The sequence below is a fragment of the Manacus candei genome, unplaced genomic scaffold (genome assembly GCF_025592945.1).
Source record: "Manacus candei isolate 608988 ecotype Guabito, Panama unplaced genomic scaffold, ASM2559294v1 h1tg000013l, whole genome shotgun sequence".
NCBI lineage: Eukaryota > Metazoa > Chordata > Aves > Passeriformes > Pipridae > Manacus > Manacus candei.
The window spans coordinates 827,484-854,708 of record NW_026138061.1 but is presented as its reverse complement, the minus strand read 5'-3'; the positions used below and the strand labels follow the sequence as shown (position 1 = coordinate 854,708).

Below are 27,225 nucleotides of genomic sequence, written 5' to 3'. Positions count from 1 at the left end.
CCTATGCACCTTTTGCTGTTTGAGCACATAGTGAAAGGACAAATTCGTGCAACGTGAGTCAAGACAAGCATTTAATTGTGAAATGCAGACTGAAGGCTACGCAGATGTTGATTGTTGCCTACTTTGTGCAGGGTCCACTGCAGTGAGCTGGGTGAGGAGCAGCGTAAAACTGGTCAGTCTGTGACTCATAATACTGGGTACAAAGGTCTTCCACTGGGGTGGGCCTTGGCTTTTTAGGAGGCTTGTTGGTTGCTACTTTTGAAACCAGATTTCTCAAGGCATATCAACTTAAAGTATGTTTTGGAAGTTAAGGCCTTGAGCATCTGAGGTGTCATCAAATGTATTGCCTCCAGGCCACCTTTGATCAGGATCTCACATGTCATAATGTTTGCTGGCAATCTGAATGTGCCCGGGTGGAAATGCATCTCCTCTGATGGTAATGGTAACTATTTAAAGACTAAATTTCAGCAACATGAACATGTGTATGTGACCATGAGAGGTGAATTCTAATGAATTGTTTGTAAAGAAACAATTTTTTGATAAGTAAACTTCCATCATATATCAGGTTACTGCAAGAACACTTGTTTTGGAAGTGTTTTAGGAATAAGCTGTTACTTCAAGAAGGTTATGAATTTGCTAGTTGTTGTGAAACTCCGGAGTCTTAGATTTGTTTGAATTTTAAAATAATCATATGGACCTTTTTTCAGTCCCTCAGCCTATTTGACCTATTCTTAAATCAGGTTTTCAAATAGTGAAGTTACAGACCAAGGATGTTTTAAGGTATAGAAAACATGGCTGAATTGTCACAGTGTTGAACAGGTCATCACATCAGTGCTCAGTTCTTGGCCTTGTATCTGATATATGATATAATTTTGTTGGGTTTTGTTGGTAACATAGGGTATATATCTTCTAAATGTTAAAGCCCAGACAAAGCCACTAATGTTGCCAGTACTTTTTAGAAAAAACACAATGTCTTTGTTATTTTAGTATTTACTTTAATCTTTTATATTTATTAAAATAAATCGAGTTCAGGGGGAAAAATACCCACCAATCTACTGTAACAGGGTCTACTGTCAAGGTTTTTCAGTTGAGGCATTTTGCTAATACAAATACACACAAGTCAGTCATATTCAAGCAAAATACCCATATTGCATAGTTTTACACTTTTCCTGCTTTAAACAAATTATAGTAACACTTTCTAGCTTCATTAATCCTCCCCCATTTGTTTGCAAACTAACAAAATATCACCCTTTTAGAGGGAGGAGGGTGTGTTGTTTTTTTTTTTTTTAATAACAGCAAAAGACAGTCTTCTGTTAAAAAAAATCCACCCCAGAAAGGTGTTCAGGAGGTGCATGATGGCTCAGGAGACAAAAGGTTGTGCGTTCTCAATGCAAGCAGCACCACTGAGAAGTGCAAACACAACTGTGGGGTTTCCTTCTTGTAAGGACCCCCCTGAACAAATGCTTTGCTTTAAGATGTAGGTACGCTGTTTAAATGTGGGGTAAAGGGGGGAAACATCCTGGTCTGGTTGTTCCCTGCCCTTTTCTATGCTCACCTCAGTTCTGGGTGCTCTCAGACTTAGTGGCACTTTTTAGTGGCAACTTTGCAGTGTGACTTGAGAAGGACTATGACATGGAACAATGAATTTATTAGAAAAAGTGCATGACTATCCCAAATCCTTGCAGATTGAGGACTATGTAGAAGGAGGAGTGAGCTTTTGCCCAGTCTGTGCTAAACTTCTAGGTAGAAAGATGATGTTCTGCATATTGGGCAAATGATGCAAAGAAACGGTGGTAATGGTATCAACAAAAGCAACTTGGGGGCTTTTATCCATTTGTTATCCATTTGTGCAAGTTGGCAGCTTGTTGGAGCTATCTAGCTACTAATACATGTTATAAAATATATATGTTTGGTTAAAAGAGTTTCCATTTCTCCCTGGTGGGGACTGCATCATGTTTTAATTTCTGCAGTTGTTTTCCTAAGGCAAAGATGTTAGCTATTGATGCTTTATTGGTTCTTTGACATTTTTTCCACTATTGCCTTCATTATCATCTAACTGCTAACAGTCATGAGAGGAGGAATTGCTGAGTTGAAATCTGGGTGGTTTTCATTGAGTCCTCTTTCTTCTCGACAATATCTCTTACATCATGCTCAGTTACATGTTTGTTTCAGAAAAGAAGTTATCCTGGAACTTGGTTACCAGTTACCTCTCAGATGAACACTTTTAAGAGTATTATATACCTTTATTCGACTCTAAAAAATCTGGAGGTTTTCTTAGAGTATTCCCACTCTTCAGTATGGCACTTTCTCAAGGGAGGAATTATCTGGATGTGTCAACCACATGATTTCATTGGAATCTATATCTAAGTATCTTTTCCCCATCATTACATGACCACTCCTGCTTTGGCAATGTCCACAATTACAAGAGAATTGCCACTGCAAGGAGCAGTCTAGCTCAGCTATCTAAAAGTCCACATTTCATTTCATTCTTACAAAATCTTTTATCTCTTTCAGCTGCTTTTGAAAATCCTTTCTAGTGTTTCCTCTTTTTGGCTTCATTTGGCTAGAAAGGATCTAACCATAATTTCATTTTTTTAGCATGTTGCAGCAAGTCATGTGAAAAACAAGTCTTGCTTTCCACACAGATAATAACTTTGAAAAGCTTATTTTAACCAAAATAATTAATTCTAGCTACATTTAATAACTGGATCATATGCTTTTTTAATTAAAAATTGTGGTCAGAGCAGGAGTCTTTTAGTTTGTTCTGGGGAGGTCTGTGTTCTGAGGTCTGCCCCCCCCAAAATCAACCAAAACCTTTTAAGTTTAAGGACTGAGCTTCTTTGACAAGCCAGATCTTAGCTTTGCTTTTGAGATAAATGTCGAGATGCTGAAGCATCGGGACTACTGGGTGAGGAGCTTCAGACTGACCACTGTTTCTGGAAGTTGTACAGTGAACTTCCTTTGACCTGGCAGGGGGAAGGTTTTCATTCTGACTTTGAAATAGCTGTTAGATCAGTTCTGCAGGCTCTGCTGAAGAGTGTGGTGTCATCTCTAGATGGGCCTTGGTTTAGAAGCAGGCACACGGTGCAGGCCTTTGCTGACTGAGTGTTAGAGACTGAAGCTTGGGTGGGTTTGCTGTACTAGTTTTGGGGTGTTGTATTATCATGGTACCTGGATGAAACACTAATTTCAAGCCATTTCTATTAAGATACTATGAAGTAGAATGCAATCACCAACATATGCTGATAGAAGAAATCTGCTAGGGTTTATATAAGTGTTTATAAGTGTTACTTTAAAAATACAGTCAGTCAGATATGGCAGTTTAAAGAAAAGGGCCAGAGACTGTAGAATGTAGTTTGTGCTGTAAGGGTGGGTGATAAGTTGGAAAAATATTTGTCGAGTCCTGAAAAATGTCTCCTAGTATCTTTAATATGTTTGGATTTTATTTCCTTTTGAAAAAGTATGAAGTGGAGTCTGAAAACGTGGCACATTCTGCCCCTAATGAATTTGTGTTGCTTTTTTATAATGAATATCATGTTTTCATCTGCGCAAGGAGAAACCTTAAAAAAAATTAACAAAAATGAATGCATAAGGGGTGTGTGTTTTATCTTTGTAGTTTTTGCAGCTGCAGACAAAACTGAAGGATTGTGTAGTGTTGTTGCATTTGATTTCCTGTTGGTTGGCTCTGAGCATTGGTTCATCTGATAATCACACTGAAATCTGTTTCCTTAAGTTTAACCAGCAGGCACTGTGTCTGTCTGTTTAAAAGGTCTGATAAGTGATAAGGTGTGTTTCTCTGCTCAATGGGATTGTGTTAAATATTCCTGAATAGAATTCTGTTCCATAAAGGTGATCTGTTTGAATGAAGCATTTTGTAGGAATAAAATTTATGTGGTTGGTCCAATGAAACATTACAGCTGTTGGTGTAAAAAGCCTGACAAAAAAAGTTGTCATCTTTTTAAAGTAACTTACTGTATATAGATGTGTGTGTATTATATACAATAGTATGTACATACACGCATTTTTTGTATTTATATACATCTAAAAAGAAGAAACAGTGTTGAAAAAGAGGAGATAAATACAGTCAAAACTATCTGACAGCTATCGCTGGTCCCCCAAACTCCTAACATAAATGTAGTTTTTTGTTGTGAAAAAGACACAGATAGTTTATAATCTATTTCTTATTAAATAATTCTCCTTTTGATTCCACAAGTTAATTCCAGTCAGTATTGCAACTTAAATCACAATATGTCTTTGTTACTAATTGGTAAAATGTTACTCCTTAATGAAACCCAGTATATTTTTTTTTTTATGAATGAACAAGGTAATGCACACTGTAAATGACGTGGAACAGTTTGTTGATCACTTTAGCAATTAAATGCAGCTGAAAAAGTCTGCTTACTCAGGCTGGTCTTATTCTCTGAGGAAGCTCTGGATTTTAATGAAGACAGTCCAGCAGCGAGTAAACAAATTTATGGGCAGTTGCAAAAATGAAAATAAAATAAAATACAATTTACTCATTTAATATCAAGCTTTCTCTCTAAATAGTACAAATTGTGTAAGTTTACTTTTTAAACATACTTTTTATTTAATCTAGTTCAATACCAGATGGAAATGATGCGAAGCCTCCGCCACGTAAACATTGATCATCTTCACGTTGGCTGGTACCAGTCCACGTACTATGGCTCTTTTGTCACTCGTGCCCTCCTGGACTCCCAGTTCAGCTACCAGCACGCAATTGAGGAGTCTGTAGTTCTCATTTACGGTTAGTATGAGGTTTCCTTTATTATTCTTTTCCCCTCTTAATATTATTATTACTATTTTTGTATTCTGTCTTTTGCCTGTAAGAGTAGCCTGGCAGGCCTTTTCGAGTAAATACCAACCCTGTGTCTACGGCAGCCTCAGCAGCAGCTAAGTCTAGACAGGGTTTCCTTCTTTCTGTTTATTTTTCTTGCTATCAGAGCCCTGATGTGTACGTTTTGGAATGCTGGAGTAGCTGCTTCATTTTTATTCCTTCATCTCCCCTCCCTCGTGGAAGGGGCTGGTGGAACCCGACCAGATGTCTAACAAACCCCGCTTGCTAGCGTGTCTGGCTCTGTACGTGACTGACCAATCATCGCACGAATTGCCAAGTTTTTTTTATACCTCTGACAGAAGCATACAAAACCTGGACTGTTTCTTAGCACAAAGATTTTTTTCTTTTCTGCCTATTTAATGGTGTTTCCTCAAGCTCTCCAGACCAGATGTTCTGTGCTGTATCAGAACCGTAGGCAATTTAACAGCTTTATAGCCTCCCCCTCCCCAAACACTCACAGTTTGCCATATCTGGCAGACTTGCATATAGTTTCCAGCTGAGAAGTAAATGTAACGTCCTGAGTATCTGTCAGAAAAAATACTAATGAATACGATCAATCTTATGAGCTGCCCCAAAATTGTTTCAGTATGTTAACAATTGGATTACAGTAAAGAACAAGTTGTTAAAGTATACTTATATTGGCTGGAAACATTGCATCATCAGACCTTGATGAATTTTCCACTTGTTTCAGTCTATTTTGGTTTTCATTTTATCACCGATTGCTAAAAGTTTTACTGTGTTAAGTTTCAGACAACATGAATGTTAACACAGCTTTTATTCTCATGTTGGCATGCTTCAGCCGTTATCATGCTGCAAGTGTTAAGCTTCTTTGTCCAAGGAATGTAACAGTTTGTTTAGAAAATTCCCCCTAAATTCAACAGAGTATGTCAAGGCAAAACGAATCTTTTTATATACCAGTTACATTGACATACACGAAGCAGCATGGCAACTTGATCTGAATTAGCTTATTGCTACTCTAAAATTACATTTCTTAATATAAAATATAGTTTAATGAATATTTTAATTTACTGCATAATAGCTGGAAGGAAAAATCTTTATTTAAATGAGGTCGCTGTTACGTAAGTTCTGTGGATAATTCATATGAAAGAAAAGAAAATGTGAATTGGACCTTTAATGTGGAAATAATGTGAGTAGAATGGGTCTAGGTCCCCCCCGTGTTCTCCAACTTAAGTTTACTAATTCACTTCACTAAATATTGTTGGATGTATTTTACCTCGCAGTACAATAGGATTGCCTTTGCTATAGTGTCTTTTTTGTGTTCATTGTCTTAATTTTTGTTAATAGGACTACTTAGTTATTTTCCTCCTGTTTATGTCACTCAGATATTTAAAAATAAAAAAGGCAATCTGGGTTTGTTAATACTGCTGATATTATGATTCCTTCATTTTTAATGAATAGATCCCATTAAGACTGCCCAAGGGTCTTTATCCCTGAAGGCATATAGGCTGACTCCCAAACTGATGGAAGTTTGCAAAGAAAAAGACTTCTCTCCAGAAGCGTAAGTAACTTCAAAGAATGTTTTCTCACAGGGTTTGCAGAATTTGGGGTGCAGAATAGTACGTGGGATAATGAAACACTGTGTTTTAAAATCTCATGTAACAGTGCGTGCCTTGGAAAAATGGATCTATATGGGTAGTGATAGATGAGCACTGATACAGGGGGCTGAGAGGGCATGAAAGTCAGTCTTTAGGCATCAGGGTAAGTGGTGGAACTTGAACTGATTTTGGGGCTAGTCAGTGGATGTGCTGAGAGGACCATGGAGAAGATAGCTGTATCTGGGGACAGAGCCAAAAACAGGCAAAAAGAAATGGAGGAAGGGAAGTACCTGATCTGTCTTGAAGGAAAATAGAACAGGTATTCTGGAGTAGCTGTTGCTGTGTATTTATTCCAAATTAACTCCCCCATGTGGACACAATCTTCTGGAGTAAAGTAGGATAATTACTCTGTTTCAGAAGATGAGCTGCTTGTTACAGATGTAGGCCTTAGCTGGCATCCTTTTCCTCCAGCAGCTAGCTATTCAACAGCAAAAGCACAAGCACGTGTTAAAATTACTTCACTGAGAAAAAACATAATCATTTCGTTGCTTGGTGTCTAAACATTTCCATAATGAAGAAACAAATCTGTGATTAGTCCAAAAAAAAAAAGGAGGGGGGGAGGAGGCAAAATCGAAAAGATTTTATTCCAAAATCCAATATGAATACAGAGAAGTTAAGGCTGTATTTCCTTAGAAACTTATAGATCATACTTTTATTTCCAGATTTAATGGAAGGTATTACTGTCTGCTTTATTATAAAGCAATAGCAATAGTTTTTTATGTGCATATTGTAAAAAAATACACACTGGAAGTTTATATTTTAATATTCACCATAGAATTTAATTATTCCAAAACATAGGCTATTTTGTGAATCTGATTTTTTGGTCAGTAAAAATTTTAATTATTCAGCTATTTGGGAAATCGTTTTTCATTGTAGTACTTATGATGTTAAATATATTTTAGTGTCATGTGGTAACTAACTGTTTACTTTTATTTAAGAAACCTTGATGGCAGGGAAATCAGTAAAATATTTTGGAAGGGGCAGAGTTAATCCTGTCAGTACAGTCTGTTGCTGGAGGTTTTTTCGTGTAGGTAATGTATTAGCAAGCAAGGCAGCTGCTTGACTTGTGAGAGTTTTTCCTAGAGCAGCTTTTCCTAGTCTTTGTAAACGTGAGGTTTTGCCATGCAAATGCGCTCTTACCAAAACTTCACTCATGTTAGATTGTGGGACTATGACAATCAAGAGTTTTTACACAATTGCCAGTTGTTGGAGCAGCAATTCAACAAAGAGAATAAGAGAGGTACTGGTTATATTGGTAAATATTCTTTAACTTTTTCTCACAGCTTGAAAAAAGCAAATATTGCATATGAAAACATGTTTGAAGAAGTGCCCATTGTAATTAAGAATTCATACCTGATCAATGTGATGTTGTGGGAACTGGAAAAGAAATCTGCAGTAGCCGATAGACATGAATTGCTCAGTCTGGCTAGCAGGTAAGTACTTGTTACAGTAATGGATGTACTTTTATTCGCTTTCCCAAACCACAGTTGAACACCTTGGGTGAAATCCCAGTCTCATTACAGTCCGTGCAAGCTTTGCCTTGACTTTTAATGGGGTTAACACTTTACCATTCATGTTCTTTTGCTGAAGGAAAATTGCATGGTAAAACTGTAGCATTAGATTCAAGGACTAAATTCAGTCTGTAATCCACATATACCTGCACTGCTTGTGGTATGGATTTCTTCAAGAAAATGTCGGCACTCAGAAAATTTAGGCAAATAGATCTGTATATAAAAGCTGGTTGTTAAATATTCCTTAAGTAATTATATGAATTATTTTAATAAAAAAGAAATTGCAGTTGTTTTACTTTGGTAGCAGGATGAATTTGAAAATAAAATAAAATAATAAAGGCTCTGAGAAACTGACAAAAATGCTCAGACTGATTGTCATGACAGCCAGCATTCATAATGTCAGAAATTGAGTTTCTAAAATGATTTTTATAACTTTAAGAATAACGTTTTGTTCTTGTAGCACTTTGTCCTGAAAATACACTTCTGATTACAAAGCTGGAATGCCTTCTAGCAGTGTGATCAAAAATGTGGTGGTGCTTAAATCTTACACTACACAGTACAGTTATTTGGATTATTATTGGGCTGACCAAAACAACCAGATACACAAAATGATACAGTATCTTGTTGTACGTAGAAACTGGGGTTTTGGGGTATAACACTCTACTTACACATCAGGGTGTTGTCTGCCAAGCTTCTGATGCTAGTGGCCTCTTTTCTTATTCCTTTTTTCTGCTGCCTGCCCCCCCCCCCCATATAAGACTGAAGATAATGATCCATATTTCTAGTGGAAATTTTCCACTCTGTCTACTTGAGCTTATGCGGAGGTAGAGAGGGATCTGATAGCTTTTAGAGAAAGTGGTTGAGAGAGAACAAGTATAGGGTTGAACTCTGCTGGAGAATTTACAAATGTCACAAGTGATACCTAGTCAATAATTCTGTCCAGTAAAGTTGTGACTTTGCGCATTGGAATTAACGAAGTGAAGAGTTTTTGCCGAGATGTTTGGTCTGTTTGACTCCACAGGGTTTTTGTCAGGCTTTCTTTCCTTGGTCAAAGATCACAAACCTTACCCCATCTGAGGAAAGGGTGGACACTGGATGTAGGAGATGACAATGATTTGATTCCTTGTGAGCTCTGTCACTTTACTGTGAAAAAGAGGACCATACTGTGAAAAAGAGGACCACAGCAGGTTGCAGGTGACCTGACAGTCCTTGGTTGTTTCTATGAGTTTGCTCCTGTATAAAGGGCTGGGACTACCCAGCACCCTGGATCCTAGCAAGGGGTGCTGCTGGTCACACAATACAATTCTGGAAATGGAAAGTAGTTTGAACAGATCACAAGCCACAGTTGAAGTTTTTCATTAGCTTTACATCTTACATAGTAACTGTTCAGTACCACTGCCCTGGCTCAAGATCAAAGATAAGAACTGTACAAATTGTTTTCTGTTCTGGAGTGATGGTGTTAAAAGCCTGGTGCAAGACAGGCTGTTGTGTTGATCCTCGTATCAGTAAAGGGGACGAGAAGTGAACAAGAGAAAGATGAACCCAAAATTAAAACCAGACTTTCTGGGTAGATTTTTCTGGCTCACCTGGTCTATTCAAGGAACTTAAAGTGATTAGTTTGGTTTGATGGAGAGAAGATTTTGGAAATTACCCCAGTGGGTTGCTTGGAAGTTTTTGTATGTGTCCTTTTTTTAATATTTGATAGCTGCTTTTAGTTACCATGCAGGTTACATTCAGTGATATCTTACATTGGTATAACTCAGCAACTAGCAAATTAAAACATTTTAATGCTTGTTTATTCAAGGTAGGGTGACTTGTACTGCTTGCTGAAATATTTAACTAGTTTTTACTTGAATTCAGCTGCGAAAGTTGCTCTGTCAAAGAATATATTGCCTGAAGTAGGGAAGTTCAAACCCCCACTATTTGGAGTTTTATTTTCATTTTTCTGTATTTATTTTCACATTGCCTTATTTTTGTCTTTCAGCAGCTGTGGCTAAAACATTTCAGATAGCAACTTTTAATTTTGGTGCCTGTCTTCTGCACTTTGCAATTATTGCTGTCGTTGACAGTAACTTCAAGGCTCCTTTTTGACTTTGGCCTTGTTTTGTATTGGTTTGGTTTTGTTTGTTTGTTTGTTTGTTTTTTCTTTGTTTGTTTTGTTTGGGGTTTTTTGTTGTTGGCTTATTTCTTTGGTGTTCCGGGTTGGTTAGGCTTTTTTGGTGGTTTTGGGGGTTTTTTTGGTGGTTTTGGTTTTTTTTTTTTGTTCTTTTTGAGCATCCCTGAACCTTTTGTAATCTTCTGAAGCAATAGTTTTGGCAATAAAATTATTTACCCATAGTTCCTCTCCTCTGGAGAGTTTACTTCATCATGATTTTCACATGTTCAGCCACCCACCTTGTCTGAGTTTGAAGCTCTACCTATTTGAGGTACTTTGCCTGCACCTTAATATCATTCTCCTTCTGAAGTACATTTGTGATCGTATATAGTAGTTTACTTTTTGGGGGCAAAAATTTGTGTTTCTCTTGTGAAATCTGAATTGACTGTAATATTCTAGGCAAAGAAGTTGAAGGCAGACTAGCACAAGGCTAGCAAGTAGTAGCAAGTAAAGACCCTTTTCTCAAACTGTTACCCTCCTGCTACCCTTAAGGACCAAAATGTCTTGAAGACCTTGGAGCACTGCCAGTCTTTTGATAGAGACTCAAGAATTAAAATCCTGTCAGATAATGTTCCAGATCTTCAGAGAAATAATTACAACCAACTTTCTCATTCTCATCCATCTCTTCCTTATTTTATTGATGATCTAGTTTAAATTAAAAAAACCTTTTTTGTGGTCTAGCTTCATAATAGGGTTGTTCTATAATATCTCAATTTGTCTCAAGCAATTTTTCTAATAGTGTGCGTCAGTAGAAGCAAACATGTGCTGAACATTTACTGCACTAACATCTACTTGGCAGATATATTTTTCAAACATCGGATGCAGTATTTTTGCGAAAGTGACAATAAGGAGGGTTACACTGGCTTTTGAAAACAATATTAAACTTTATACATTTTACTGCTCAATGTGCTTAACAGATTATTAGGATAATTATGAAAATCTCTAATTTGCAGAGGAGGGAACCTGACACAGAGAGGTTAAATGTGTTGCCCAAAGGCACACATCAAAATCAGAGTAGAAAACAAATGGAGCTCAAGACTCCTGACTTACATATCTCATTCAGACAAAATCCTCTTAAACAGCACAGGTTGAACTCAGGTTGAAATGCTGAGATGTAGACAAGTTCTGCTAAGTGGTGGGAATGTTCCTTAGAAATTTTTAATCAAAAAGATGTGCTTTGCCCAGCAGTACCTCTCTAATCCACTGAAAGCTGTTCTCACCAGGAGGAAAAACACTGTACAAGGTGGCACCTTTCCCAAAAAGCAGTGACTCGGAGAGAGGCCTCAGTGGAAAAAGTGGAAAAAATGAGCAACAGATACAGCATTTTCATATGCTTCCTCTTGCTGCTCCTTGTTCTTGTCTTCTTTAGCCATGGTGCAAGCAAAATAAAATCAAATAAGGGAGGGGGTGCAAATATGGCAATTGTAGGCAAGTTTAGGGGGGCATCTTTTTGGGACATCTCCAGCTTCAGAATTGTTATACCCAAAATTTGGTGCCTCGGTTACAGCATCATGACTCAGATCTTAGAGGGAGCTGAGGCACCCAGGCTCCCAGCCCAGTGTGGGTACGTGGCTTCTTCAAAAGGGTGAGCTGAGGCCTGTGAGCTGTGTGTGGAAACAACTAAAACTAATGAGCAGGACACGGGCAGCTGAGAATGATGTGAATTGCTGCTGCTCTTTGAAGTTTGGGTGTTTCACTTGAGGCTTCATTTTGGGTGTTTCAGACCTTTAGCAAGTGTGACTGGAGTCCTTTTCTGATTAAAGATGCTGAACTAAATGTGGGCTTCATGTGTAGTTCCCCATTATGAATCCTACAGAAGTGGAGCCAGTTTGAGGTTCCAGCCCCAGCTGCTTGCCTCGTTTCTCCCCCTACCCCCATTTCATCTCTACACCCCTCCCACCCTCAAAGATTTTTATTCCCTCATCTGTTTCAGAATATGGCTGTACAAATAGCTTTGTGGAATAGTCTGATGGAAAAAGGCAGACTCCCACTCTTCCCTTCCAGCCCTTCCTTCAGCCTCCCTAAAAAAAAAAAAGAACCCCCAACAGGGGGTGGGTTTGCATTTACAGTAGACTATTTCACTAAAAGAGTTTGAAGTGTGCCCACGCAAACAGCTGAATCCATACAGCTGAGAGTGCTGTAATCTTTGGGCAAAGAGGGAGAGGCAGGAAGATGCTGATGTTGGAACCTCTTAAACTGACTTTGCTGGCAACAGTAAACTGCACCTTTACTCTCCTTAAAATATATCTGCAAAGGGAGGCTCTGGTGCTACGAGCACTCCCTCAGGAAGAGGAAGGTTTGCATTCACGTCTCTTAGCCAGACCTGAATCCTAGCTGGATGTCCTTGTGTAGTGAGTGATGTGTGAGTTCAGTTAATACACAGTTGTTGCTTTCTCTTTCGGTGACTACTGGACCACAACACTGCCAGATGCAAGGCTCACTACTGGGAAAACAGAAAAGACCAGAGTGTTACCTGCAGATTATGCTACTCCACAGGTTTCTACTTTTCACCCTCAGAATTAAGTGACCTTTGTATTTGGTAATTGTTAAACAAGGAATCAGGAGTAATCCGTGTGCCAAGGACCTGATTTCATATCTGCCCTTTTGTGTGAAGGTTTATACCCCATCAAGTATAAGGCTGTTACAGAAAAAATGCACAGCACAAGAAATTGCTTTCCAGGCTATACTTTCTAGTCTGTTTTATGTTCTAAACAGGCTTTGACAGTTTCCCTTTGACAGTTTGTATGTGTTTGTCCTTTTTGGGCATTTTTGATTATGCCAACTAAGCTACGCAGATAAGTATCAAATGATAAACTTCTGGAAGTTTTACAGGTCTCTCCCTACAGGTGTATGATCCTGTAACAGTTCTGTTGGACTGCTTTTGCATTAGATTATTTCTTCATTAGATGTGTAAGAATCCACATGACAGATTTTTTTCCCTGATTTTCATTCTGTTTCTCCCTCTTTTATTATCTATATTTCTTCCCAAAAAAGAACACAGCGTGGACTTTGTGATGCTTAATATGAAAGCAGTTCTGCAGCTGGTAGTTTTCTTTTATGAGGATTCACATACCAGTGTGGTGGTCTCCAGGTGCTATCTTAGGGTGGAGCTGTCTTCTAGTTCAGCTCAAGAGTGTGCTCAGATCATCACCACTGGGTGATCTGAGACCTGACTTGTTTCAGATGAAACTAAACTGAAAAGAGGCATTAGGAAGATAATTACTGTGCTTCAGCCACTTCCAGATCACTGGACCGTGTCAGAAGTAGTGATAAGAGCCCCCTGAGACACATGTACCATGGCCATTGGTTTCTCAACACCAGCTGTTTTGCTTTATAGATCTGCTTCTGTTGGTCTACACTACTCACTAATTTAAATGTAAACTCAATTTAATCAACTCCTTTGCTGAGTCTGCTGACTGAAATGCATCCACTAAAATTGCAGGTTCTTTATTACTGATGCCCCCAGAACAACAACAAAGCCAAGTGCTCCACATTGTGCTGAGCTCCACATTGTCTACATTTGACTATCACAGAGCCCTGTAGGGAAGTGAGTCTTGATGAGCATGTGAACAGCATTTACTGGCACCCCTTTTTAAAATACATATATTTTAATTTTTTTTAAAATTGCGTTGATGCACAGAGGTACCTAGTAATGTGATCTTTGAGATCTGCTGCAAGGTAAGGAAGTACCTAGAGGACCCTTTGGGCTAATTAAGTGTATGGTGAGTGTTATGGGCTGGAGCAATGTGATCTAACTTTCTGAATACCACCAGAATAAAGTCCAGCTGAGTAAAACTTGGTTAAACATTGTATATATACATTTTTACAAATTACTTGCTATTGGTCTTTCTATTTTTTTTTTAAGAAATGGAGCAAAAAGGGGTATCAACCACATGAGAGCTGAGGAAAAAGCTGGTCCTGTATTTGCAGCATACTTATCACTTCATGTCTCAGTTCACATCTGTTTAAGTTATCTGTTTTTAGCTTTTTGTTTCCCTGGCAATGAGAGCAAACACTGTATTACTGCAACTTCTAACAATAACTCTCTGTTTCTGTATTCTGCTGTACTAAGCTGGTCCCAAAGAGATTCATATAAAACATATTCTTTGTAACCAGCTATATTTCACATGGACACTATCTGTAAAATAATTATGTATTTCTGATGTGCACATACCCCACAAGGCCTTTAGTGTGTACCTACACAGGCATTTCTGATAATAGCCAGTTCTAACACAAACTCCATGTAATATAAACTCTGTAAAAAACTGGAAACATGCACGCCCCTAGCCATGGCAATATTCCACAGTTCTAAATACCATGTTCTTGAAATGTTCAACCAAAAAACCCCCAAGAAGTTTAAAAATAATTATTATAGTGGCGCCTTTCTTACTGCTGTGTAGCTGAAATCCTCCTCACCATCTGCCCCTGTGCACAACTGAGATCTAACTCTGGCTTGTAAATAAATTGTGGTCTGAAGTTACTGATGCAGCCCTTTGTTCAGTGAGCAGGCAGCTCAGTGAGTTAAACAGCTGTCCTAGCACTGAGATAAGGGTGCCTCCAGCTTTGATCTCAGCAGGTATCCTACTGCCTCACTACATTACCAGCTTCTGTCTCCAGCTATGAGTTCTATGGATTTGGGGAATAACTTACACTTAAAAAGGGATGTGTGTAATATTACATTTAGCTTTGTGCCTTTGTATTCCAGTTAGAGTCTCCCCAGTCCGTAGGCTGTAGGATGGCAGGAATGCATTGTGAAAGGCAGAAAGAATCTCAGATAACACAGAGAAACAGTGACTGAAGGATATGATTCTGACATTGAAGTGCCCCAAACTTTTTTATTGGAAAGAAACTCTCATGAATTGTAGTGAAGAAGAGAAGGGTGGAGTTTAGCTTTTTGAGTTGTTGGCCTTTAGCCAAGTAGTACTGGCTAAGGCTTAGCTCAGAGCCAACAAACTAGCTTCTGATCAAAGGGATCAATAGAGAGCAGAAAGTGTCCTTCTTTGCTGCTCTACCGTGTAAACACAATTTGGGATGAATACTGTCTCCATGGGCACCAACCTAAAAACTTCCAAAACTTTGACTTGGAAGCTATACCTTGAGTTGAACATTCCTGCAAAATACTGAATCCATTGCTAAAAATGGTAACAATAAAAGTTGTTTAACAGACTGCATTTGTCTGGCCAAGGCAGTAGATCGCATAACTGGAACTGGACGCGCCCAGCCTTGCTGCTTCCATGTTGGTATGGAATGTGGAGCTGGCTGGACTGGATGCAACTCTCCCTTTCAACGGCTAAGATCAAGCAATGTCTGCTGAACTTCAGGCGTGGTTTGATATACTAGTTAATGAGATGCAGTTCTCAAGAAGTTCTCTGCAGAGATAGTTAAAAATCTGTGAAAAACCTTGTAAGTAAGTAGTAATTCGAAACCAAACTCTTTGAACACATCTCCTGGAATATTGTTTGGGTTACATGTCACAAAAGCATCAGACTTTTTCTTTCAAACGTATGACCTGCATCTGTAATAACTTTAAATTCATTCAAGGCATTGTTTTTTCATTACTGAGAGGTTCCTGGAAAGACCAAAACACCTAATTATGGTATTTGCAACAAGGCAAAGATGCTAGAGGAGGAGATGCCATGTAAAGTATCATCAGATAAGTATATGAACAAAGATAAGGAGTTTAAGGATTTGCAAACAGTGCCATTAGTGCAAAAATGATGGTAAATGACAGAATGGCTTTTAAATTTTAAAACTTCTTTTTTAATAGTAAATTTAATCTTTCATGAATGTTTCTTGTATTTCAGTAATCATCTTGGGAAGAGTCTGCAGCTACTGATGGACAGAGTGGATGAGATGAGCCAAGACATTGTTAAATACAATACGTACCTGAGGAATGTAAGCAAACAGCAGCAGCAGAAACATCAGGTTGGTAACATGGAAAAACCTGAATGAGAGCATTTTTTTTTTCCACAAGATACGTTTTGGGTAGTGTTATCCAAGACAGATGAATTGGGATCTAAGCAAGATAAAATTCATACAAAAACATACCTCTTAAGTCATGAGGTGGGTTGACCCTGGCTGGGTGCCAAATGTCCTGGAAGGCCACTTTATCGCTCCCCTCCTCAGCTGGGCAGGGAAGAAAAAATACAAGGAAACTCCCAGAAATCAATATGAAGACAGGGAGCGATCATGTAGCTGTTACTGTCACGGGCAAAACGGGCTCAATTTGGGGAAATTACTTTAATTTATTACCAGTCAAATCAGAGTAGGGTGATGAGAAATAAACCCAAATATTAAAACACCTTCCCCTCAACCCTTCCCTTCTTCCTGGGCTCAACTTCACTCCCTATTTTCTCTCCTTTTTACCCTCAGCAGCACAAGGGGTTGGGAACGGGGGCTGCGGTCAGTTGATCACACATTGTCTCTACCACTTCTTCCTCTTCAAGGGTAGGACTTCTCACACTCCTCCCCTGCTCCATGGGCTGCAGGGGCACAGCTGCTTCACCATTGTCTTTACCACGAGCTGCAGGGGAATCTTAGCTCTGGTGCCTGGAGCAGCTCCTCCCACTCCTTCCTCACTGACCTTGGTGTCTGTAGGGCTGTTTCTCTCACACACTCTCATTGCCCTCTCTCAGCTGCCATTATGCAGGGCTTTATTTCCCCCCCTTCTTGAATGTTTTATCTCAGAGGTGCTGTCAGTGTTGCTGTTGGGCTCAGCTTTGGCCAGTGGCAGGTCCGTCTCAGAGCGAGCTAGTGTTGGCTCTGTTGGACATGGTGGAAGCTTCTGGCAGTCTTTCACAGAATCCATCCCTGTAGCCCCCCTGCTACCAAACCTTGCCGCACAAACCCTATACAAGAGGATTTATAAAATGTGCTAGAATTCACTTCTAGTGACATATAGTATGGATTTGGCTTTCTTTGCAATTTTACGTGTGTATTAATGATTTATGATAAACCAAAATAATTTATAAATACACTATAGACACAGGGATCAGACATTCAGTAAATGAAAGAGGTGAAAGTACAAGCTTTGTTCCAAAACAAATTGTGTTTTAGTTCCATCACACGTAATGTATCTAGTCATGTATCTAGAAATAAAGAAATGTAATCCAGTGGACTGTGAAGACAGCGGCCTGTTCTCTGATTGGAAAGAACATTTTAGTTATGTTTTGTATCAGTAGATAATGATGCTGATTGGATGATGCTGACTTTTAATTTCTGGTGCCAAAGGGCCTCTTTAAAATCCAAAGCAGTCTGATTAGAGAACCTTGAGTACGGAGAACAGCTCTAGGTGGCCCTGCTTAAGCAGAGGGGTTGGACAAGGTGACCTCCAGAGGTCTCTTCCAACCTTAGCTGTGCTATGATTTGGAGACATTATTACTTTCTTTGCTGTTGCAGCCTTTGATAAAGCAATGCTGGGTCTAACTATAGAAGAATGGTGGTAAATTGGAAAAAAGTTCTATGAGAATGATTTAAGAGCCTGGAGAGCAGATCTCGGTGAACACAACTCACATCACATGATAAGTTAACAAATTACTTGCTTACTCAAGAAATACCTGCATGAAAAATAAATTTGAACTCTTTAATCTAGCAGACAGAGACATGACAAGATTCAATATTGGCCAACTGAAAATTGGCCAGACCACTTTTAAGATAAAATATTGCAGGTATTGCCACACAAAGTAAGTTATTATTAAAAAGAGCACCTGTGGCTCATGTGAAATGCTTCATCACTTACTATTTTAAAGTCAAAATTACTTTTTTTCACTTAAGTAAAGTGAAGCTTGGACAGGGAATACTTTGGACAGAGAAGCAGCACGTGATCAGTGATCTCTCCTGGCTTTGTAATTCCTGAGGACATAGAAGCTTCATACATGTTATCTTCAGAAAATTTGTTTTCCTTTACTGCCTAATTGGAATAGAAAGATGGCATCTACTTCAAAGGTTTTTGTTAATAACAAGGGGATCTATTTATTTTGAAAAGCAGAGCAAAGTAGGTTCCATGGTGTCTCAATTTCTTTACTAACTATAGCTGCTTTAGTAGTGGCTCATTGTGGCATAGTTAGTGGTTGTAACTTCATTTTTGAAATGGAGCAATTGTGATTAAGAGCAAGCTGTTTCAATAAAGAATAATAGGCAGACTGCTGAGAAGTGAATGGGGTAATGCAAAGAAAGAAGAATCTACATGCAATTCACATACAAATATGGGCATTTAAGATTTTATTTTTAACATTGTCTGAAAACATGTATTTGTCACTACTACTGGAAAAAAATTACTTCATTTGATTGTGTGCCACCAAGTAAGAACTGTTTTCAAACTCACAGAATCACAGATACATTTAAGTGAGAGAAAACACTCTGTGCTCTCTGCCCCATTAAAATAAAGATTTGTGTGTGTGTGCATTGAATATGAGGGCTTTGAAGACAAACCTTATAACTAGTTCCATGCTGTGACATACAGTATGAAATCTCATATACATGTTTTCAGATTTGTGTACTTCTGCAAGAACAAATGTTTATCCAAAAGCTGCAGAAACAGTCTGCTTCGATTTTTGTAAAGTTTGAGTAATCTATATGGGAAAGAGAAGCACTGAAAACAATTTTTTTTTTTATATATATATAGCATAATAATTTCTACAAGCTGCTACTCTAGTATATCCTCTAGTAACCCACAAAGAAATGGCATTGAAGTGGCAGAATATCTAAATAACTGGAATAGAGAAATTAATCATTGTGCTTGGTTTCAGTCACCACTTCTTTCTCAGTTTAGAATTAATATTTTTTGGCTTAAAATACCTTATTTAATCAAGTTTGCTTCCCCTTTCACATTAATATTGTTTTGACCTTTAACTTGCATAAAATGGAAAATTTCTTGTTTATATAACTACCTGAGGTAATGGTTTCTCATACCTACCATATTCCATACCTTGCTTTTCTCTGTGGGGCAATGGAGGCCTTTATCTATCATGCTGTATTCTTTCCATCAGACACAGCATTACCCCACCACCTCAGTACCTCATAGTTCTGCAGCATCTCTCTTATTTAAGGTGCCAGTTTGTGAGGTGGGGACAGCTTGTTGCCAGTGAATTGCAATAAACTGTGAATCGCATTAGCATTGTTTGAAATAACCTGAATTGCATTGAATAAGTGTAATTTTTAAAGCATACTTGCTGGTTAAAAAGCACCTGGAAAGAAAAACTTTTTGCAGCTTTGGAAGTCCTGCTGCCTTCTGAACCTGTTGCTTTATTTTCAGTACCAGCAGAGACGTCAACAAGAAAATATACAGCGTCAAAGTCGAGGAGAACCCCCTCTTCCTGAGGAGGACATCAATAAACTGTTCAAACCACCACAGCCACCTCCAAGAATGGAGTCACTCCTTATTGCAGGTGATGTTTAGCAGCGTTTTCAACTCATCTTTTCGTATATGAATGTTAGCTTGAGGAAAAAATGCAGTTGCATCCTTTGAAAGCATCTTTATTTTTCATTACCTTTGCCATTATGGTGTGATATTGTGGCATTGGTAGCTTTCCAAATACTGTCCTTGATGTGTTAAATTTGGGATTTTAAAGGAGAGATGGAGAAATGCCCACAGGGCAGGCTTTCTACATGAGTGGGTGTAGCTGCTGCCTGCACTCATGCCCCAGCCCCTCCCTGAGCTCCAGAAGTTCAGGCAGGAGCTGTACAGGCAGGAATAAGCTGTTGGGGCTGGAACTTTTGATTCAGAGCAGTTGACTGCGGCCCTAAGTTACTGATAACATTTCTAGGTTTGAACTGGCTGTTGCAGCAGCTGAGACGGTTTTGCTTTTAATTTCAAATAGAATGAGGATAATTTTGTTGATTTATATGGCCAGAGATTTAGGGAAACTATCCCCATCATCTTGGACCCCAAGGGAATGAAAATATAAACGGGAACAAAGCATAGATAGGTGTAGGTACCACCCCCCAATTTCCTGTTTGCTGGGCATAACCACAGTCAGTGCCTGTCCTGTGCCTCGTGGAAAGGTAAAAATACTGGGACTTCACAGTGTCAACAGACAGCAGACATCCTAGATGCCCTACTAAGTAAAATAAAATTGGACAATGTCATGAGAAAGCAAATTGTTTAACCAAGCAGGCTATTTGGATCAAATAGCTATTACCTTGTTTTGTACTGAGACAAAATTAAACCAAAATCCTGGTAATATACTGTACAGCAAAGAGTGCTTTGATCTAAAAAAAAAAAAAAAAAAAAAAATCATTTGAGTTACCGGTCTTAAATTCTGAAGTGACAAAAAGATTATTATTTTAATATTTAATACTTTCATGCTACTAATAAGGGCTGCTTTTAGAAGAAATAATATTCTTGATTTATTATTCCTCACGGAGTCTTTAAAAAAAAAGGCATTGTTTTGATAGTTTTTACCAGTTACTGAATCCTAGCACCATTAAAGTATTTAAACATTCAACTCTAGCGTAGCTTATAAATGCAATGGCTGTGTGTATGTGTGTACATGTGTGTTTTATGAAAGTGATAGCTTAAGATGAATCATCTCCTACAAGAGAAGGAATTGAAAACTATTATACTTAAAGGAAAAAAACAGTTTTCAGCCAGAGCACTTTCTTTGTTCTTTTCCTATAGTCAGGGGAAGAATTGAAAGCATACAGTTCAGCTTAGATGAAGTAAAGTTTGTGGATAAAGAATAAAACTTAGCTCTTTTGTCTCTGAGGCATTTAAAAACTTTTCAAATAGAGCATTACATTGAGAGTTTATTGGCCTTCTCAACAGCCTTAATTTTGATTAAACTGGCTTCATGTTTTGCTTTTCCTAGTTAACAAGGGAAATAACTTGTAGCTCTAAGAGTATAAAAATGCTTTGATGGGCATGTTTGATTTGTAAAACACCAACAAATCTTCATACCCTGATGAATCTTGAAATAGTGAATAAAGTGAAATGTTAGGTGGAAAAAAAGGCTAGCAGAATGTCAGGAGTACCACAATTTTCAGTCTGCTGCAGGAAAATATTTTTTACAAATATTTTAACAGGGACAGCAGATACATAAGAACAGAATTGCAATTCAATCTTGTAGTATTTTTAGAGCATCTAAATTGAGGAATTAATGTGATTGAACTTTCCGTGCAGCGGCAAAAATTGTTTTTTCTTTTTATTGTCCTATGTATTTTCAGAAATTGTATGTAATATTGTAGGAAGATTGAGGGGTTTTCTGAGCATACCAGTTAACCTGTTCTCCTGATTTAGTTTCTTCTTCTTCTCAAACCTGTTTGGGAATCCTGAAAATGTAAAATTCCTATGTGTAGGGTAGTTGAGCAGTTTTGGTTGCTTCTTTCTATAAATCCTCAATGATTCATATTCATTTGGCTTTTGAAAAATGGTGTTCTAGGCAGTTTTTCTAAATTTCAAAACTGACAAGGGTTTACTCTTCTTTCTTTTTGACAGGTCAAATTAATACCTACTGCCAGAATATTAAGGAGTTTAATGCTCAGAACCTGGGCAAGCTTTTCATGGCTCAGGCTCTCCAGGATTACAACAACTGAAGAAACTTTGCTGTAGCCCTCAACAGGAAAAGTTATTTACGACTTTACACTGTTCATGATCATCTTGAAAATTTATTAAATTGGGAAGAGAGTCTTATAAAACAGAGTCACCTTGGTTTGTGTAGAATTCTCGTGTAAGAAAAATAAAGGCAAATTTTAATGATATTTTAGTGTTTCCTTGCTTGGTGGCTCTTTTGAATTGGAATTTTCTATGGTCACTCAGGTTTTATAAATGTTTGACAGTTATTCATGTTTAGTCATAGTAAATAATACAGGTTTTATTTAACTTGGAGTCAGAAATAAAAACAAATATTGCAAATGTTCAGTATAGCTGACTTACAGAAGAAATTTAAGATTTCCCCGTTTTCTTTGGGAAGTTACAACTGTAACTTGCTAGAGACTAGGGACAATTGCTCATTTTTGTTTTAATCTGTTTGGACAGTCTGGTGCAATGGTCCTTCCATGTTTCACAGAGCTTCACATTCAGACCATACAAAACCAGTGTGATGTGGAGACTGGTTCCAACCATACTGTGCTATGCTGGGTTCTCATTTTCTCTTGCTACCACCGAGTCGAGATCAGAATCTGGAGTCAAAAATTGGAATGAAAACCAGTTAATGATTGGACTTAGTGATCTTAAAGGTCTTTTCCAGCCTAAACGATTCTGTGCAACCCAGTGGTGCTGCTGAATTGTTTGTGGTGGAAAGTGCAGAAATAACCAACCTGGAGCAGCCAGTGTAGTGTAAATGGGCAGCACCTGCAGTAGCTTTGCCATCTGGATGAGGCTTTATTCCTGAACTCAGGCCACTTATCTTTTTAACAAGAAAGTTAATTTAAAGGTTTAGTACGTGGAAATGCACATGTTACCGTCATTGATTTCCTCTTTTTTTTCCCCCTCTTGAGCTCTTTCTTGCATGTCTTTCAGCCTAAAATGGCTGAAGAAGTGTGGTTTGGTCCTAGCATGGAGTATTTCAGCCTCTCAAGTGAATGCTTTGGAAAGTCAGAACTGTGTGAAAACTGGAGTTTAGATTAAGAACTTACTCTTTTCCAATCTAAACTATAGTGATTGCAGTATTTATGTAGATATGGATGCAAAATTTGTTCAGTCCTCATTATCTGGCAAATTGCCAGGCTGATCTTTTACTTTAGAAAGTTTGGGCACCTTTTTTGTGTCAGCTTTCATACAGTGAACTTCTCTGAAATCAAAGATTACTTAAGTATCCTGTTACAGTGCCACATGATTGAGTTTCATTTCCTATACAAAAAAATATTCAAATTGTGTTAATATTTCTAGTTTTCTGTAGCACCAAAATAACCACCAGGGAACAGAAGTAGGAGCAGATAATTAGGCTGAGACATTTGAGAGAGAAAAAAACTATCTTCTGGATAACTGGGAATAGAAGATTGACTCTGTAGTGACTGTGCATGGAAGGAAGCAGCAGTAACATTATATGTACTAGGAGGTCTGCAAAGGAGGTGTTAGCAAAAGAAATACTTGGAATAGGTTAAAAACAAGCTGTGTGTTTTGAGTTAGTTCCTTAAGATTGAGGAGGTAAATGTGAGAAAGAGGGCAGTAATATTCTTCTGTGCTGGAGTTTAACAAGATCAGTGGATTTTATTTGACTGGATCGAATGTGCTAAATGTCAGTTAAAGTCCATGAAGACATAAGGAAGACTTCAATAGAGACTTTTGACTTCTAAAGGCATAGACCTGAATCAGACAGGGAAATAAGATACAAAAATAGGTGAGGTGTAAGTAGACTTTGCAGAGGATTTGACTGTTCTGTTCTGAATCACACTTTGGTCTTCTATCATGGTGGAAATAATTAGAGGAAGCCTGCCTGAGCAAGGGAGGTGGAGTTAGTTGAAGGTGTTGATCTATAAATGAGAACCAACATCTGTGGAGATTAAAAATTAATGGGAATAGGACTGTGTCTTTGTGCTGCATTAAGTGTGGGCTTTCCCCACTATTTCTATATTTCTGGAAATTTACTTTTACATGTTCTTTTCCTAATGCAAGTGAGCTGGCAGCTCATTCACCATAAGAAGTTTTCTTTCTAATTACCATGCCACTACCTATATTTTCTCCTTCCTTGTTTGTAAAAGGCTTTTCTGTAAAACAATGAAAATGAAGTGACGTGAGCGTCTCTGAAAATTACGTCTAAAAATTTAGAACTTCTTTTTGGTCAGCAAGCAATTGCAGAGGCAAGCAAGGCCTCTGCCCTGTGGTTCCATCTCTATTAAGTGTCCACAGGTAACAGACATACAAACACGAGACAAAATGCACACGTGAGGGAAAACCTTCCCTTTGGTGACTATACACACAGTCTGCATCAAACCATCGTCTCTCCTGTCAGGCTCCTAACCATGCAGGTTTGTGTTAACTGGTTTGTAATGGGTTTTTATTTGTGCAGAACTGCAATTCTTGTAAGAGAAAATGTTACTTTGGAGTCCAGCTGTAATTGGCATGAGTCTTACAGGCTCTCTAAGTGAGATGTAGTGTAAGTCTTTCAAAAGCGAGGTCTGAAAGGAGAATAAGGGTGACAATTATCTTAGTTTTGATGCTGAAGAAGAACAGCATTTCTTCTAGTTGTTCAGTACTTGGGATCTTCACCCATATAGCTCTAATTTTGCTGAGATTTCCTGTCTCTGTTTTACTGCTGCTTGTGAAATGTCTAATTGTACTGATAATTTGAGCCAATGTGGGATGTGAAGTGCCATCTCCCTTAACCACAGCACTAGCTCAGGGCACAGTGCCAGGGTGGTGCTCCTCTCCCAGTGCCCTTTTCATGTGTAGACAAACCAAAGGCTTTGCTGGTGAAGGGTGGGGTGGGTGCAGCTTGGTCCATAAAGAGTTAGAAAGTTACTGCTCCAATAGTTTGAGGTAGTCACAGTAATGGTGTGCTCCTCCTCCATCACAACACAAAGTGGAATAGGTTAATCTCAGCCTTTCTAACAGTCTGAAACGTCTGCTTGTACAGGCAGCCCGGGTTGTCTTCAGGACAGGCTATAGGAGAAGATACTAAACTTTGGATCATCTATTGGTGTAACTGAAAAAATAAGTAATTCCTCAGATAGGGTTAATTGCCACAGCTGTTGTCAGAATCTAGTCCTTAACATTAATATTTATGGAAAATGAAACTAAATGGGAGAGTTCTTCTGTAATCCAAAGATACTTGGTGTGACATTGTCTTGACACCACGATACGATGCGCTATTTCCAGTGTTATCAAAGTTGAACCAAGCTCCATCTAAGTTGTAAAGTGTTCTGCTGCTGACTGCCCACATAGAGGAAACCTGGGCTGCTCTCCCACCTTCTACACAGGTTATCATGTACTTTTTCTTCTCAGCTCCACATGATGTTCCCCACAATGCTTAAAACATTTTGGAGGCTTAATTTCTACTCCTGCACATCCTGCCAAAGTCTGGACATGTGTGCCAAGCTGACCAGTGTGGCTATAAGGTACTGCCAGATAAAGATGGGTAATGGTTGTGCAGATCTAAGCACCTGCACAGAGGGCAGAGTAGAGAAGGTCTGGGTGAGATTGCGGATGTCATTTTTGATGCTAACAAGGACATTGGGTGGGATTGGCATTGGCAACCAGTAGCAGTTGTAAAGAACCTCTAACATCTTTGTGTTTATGCTCTTTATACTTTGTAAATTTCTGAACACGTTCTTGTTGGTCGGTATTGCCCGATTTTTTGCCTTCTGACAAGTGTCTGCTATGACAAATCACTGGTGACAATCTGAGGTATCTTTAAGAAGCAAGCACTATTTAATGGCTCTCACTTGACAGTCAGAGGACTCCGGGTGCTCTGTTAAGATGTCATTAGGAGCTGGTGATGCAAATAATATCACCAGCCAAAATATGTGCAGTGTGTGCAGTAAGAGGAATTGAATTGCTCTCTGTAGAACTGCTTCTCATCTGGTTTGACAGCCCTGGGGCGAGAGATATGTCCCTCATGATTTTCCATGCCTGTGCATTTTCTTCTCTTGGATTTTATGCTTCTTTTTAATTTTCTTCAGATTTTGCCCACAGCTTGTTGATTTTTAAGCAAAATGAGCATGCTGCTCTAAATCCAATGCCTTCTGTCACTATGTTCTTTACCTTTTCATGAATTCTTCTGGAAAGCTGTATCTGCAGTTGGAAGGATGCTTGAAATTTTGTGGGCTTTGCATTCATGGTGGAAGTTTCAGTTGCTCAGGTGTCAGATATGGTCCCAAATTCAACGTTCTCATGCTTCTTGCCTTCAGCTGCATGGCCCTGAATGCCTCGGCACTGCTCAGGAGATGGTGGTGCTGCTCCTTGGGACTAGTCCAGTGGGACTTGTTCAGAAGCTTTTCATGTTGACTTTACAACTGCAAGGAGATTTATACAAAGTTGGACCTGTATTTTATTTTTGATCTTTTAATTGATAGAACAAATTGCTGTTGACACAACTCATCATATGCCAAGCAATAGTGAACTGCACAGAGCTGGGGAAGATGTCTGTAAAAACAACAGTTTTGGCAAAAGCTCTTTAATGAGAGAAAAGTTAATGGCTTATTTCAATTAAAGCAAACATTTATATGTCAGGAAAAATGGCCAGATCTATTTTACAATGATATTAAAAGTGTCAGTAAAATAAACAAGGAAGAGTAGCAATGTATTTATCTGTCAGAAACACAGCTAAAGACTTCAAAACTTTATAAGATGAAAAGAATGTGTGCAACAAGGACTTCCATTCTGGTTTGAATGATCAAATTGTTAAATCTCTCACCGAGATGGTGTTCTTTAATATCATACATTACATCAATATTTTGATTTTATTTTTTCCTTCATCTGGATTTGACTAATACATATGTAGTTTTATATGAAAAAATGTGTCCTGTTCTCATTATTCAGTGTGTGATTTCATCTCATATCTCAGTAAAAGTGATGGAGAGCCACATCTCGTAGGTTAGAAAGTTCAAAGCTGATTGAACTCTTCAGGGGTTTCATCCCACACACAGTGTTTGCTTGCTTGGGTATCCTGATGTTTAAAAACAAATGAAAGGAATTAAAGTAGGTTTTCTCTGTTACAGAATTGATTTTTTTTTTTTGTTCCCAAATCTTTCACTTGGCTTCTTTAACATTAGCAGAATTAATAATTAGCCTGCAGATTGAATCTAAGGCAGGAAAAGATATGTAACTGGGATGCACCAGTTGCAATAGACTTGCCTTTTTCAAGATGTGGTAAAAAATGTGCTTGAGAGGGAAGTATAGCTAATAATGACCAATTTACGTATTTTAGAAGAAGAAGTATGCAGATAAGGCTTGTCTGTCTTGCAGCAGATTGTAATGTTTGAGCAGTTTCTGCTTTGGACCAAATGTGTGACTTCCAAGATATTTATTTATTTTTTAGCAAAAAAATAAAGCCTAATCTTATTAATTGCTGTAACATTTAACTTAACACACAAGTCAGGCAGATCCATTGTTACTAGCTATGAAAAACCTAGTTTCCAAAAGGATTAACAATTACAAATTTCAGTGATGTTAACAAATTTACGCTGTGTTAACAACTTGTATATATGGAC

At 38.3% G+C, this 27,225-nt stretch overlaps 1 protein-coding gene across 1 annotated transcript in view; it reads left to right on the top strand.

Annotated features, from left to right (window-relative positions):
- Positions 1-21,834, top strand: part of EIF3H (eukaryotic translation initiation factor 3 subunit H) — an 86,666-nt gene extending 64,832 nt beyond the window's left edge. Inside the window, exons 3-8 of the mRNA XM_051778500.1 lie at positions 4,598-4,765; positions 6,275-6,374; positions 7,755-7,904; positions 15,942-16,062; positions 19,391-19,523; positions 21,572-21,834. Of these exons, the coding sequence (XP_051634460.1) occupies positions 4,598-4,765; positions 6,275-6,374; positions 7,755-7,904; positions 15,942-16,062; positions 19,391-19,523; positions 21,572-21,669 (770 nt within the window). The 3' untranslated portion in view covers positions 21,670-21,834. The remainder of the gene's footprint in view (positions 1-4,597; positions 4,766-6,274; positions 6,375-7,754; positions 7,905-15,941; positions 16,063-19,390; positions 19,524-21,571) is intronic.
- Positions 21,835-27,225: the final 5,391 nt, after the last annotated feature.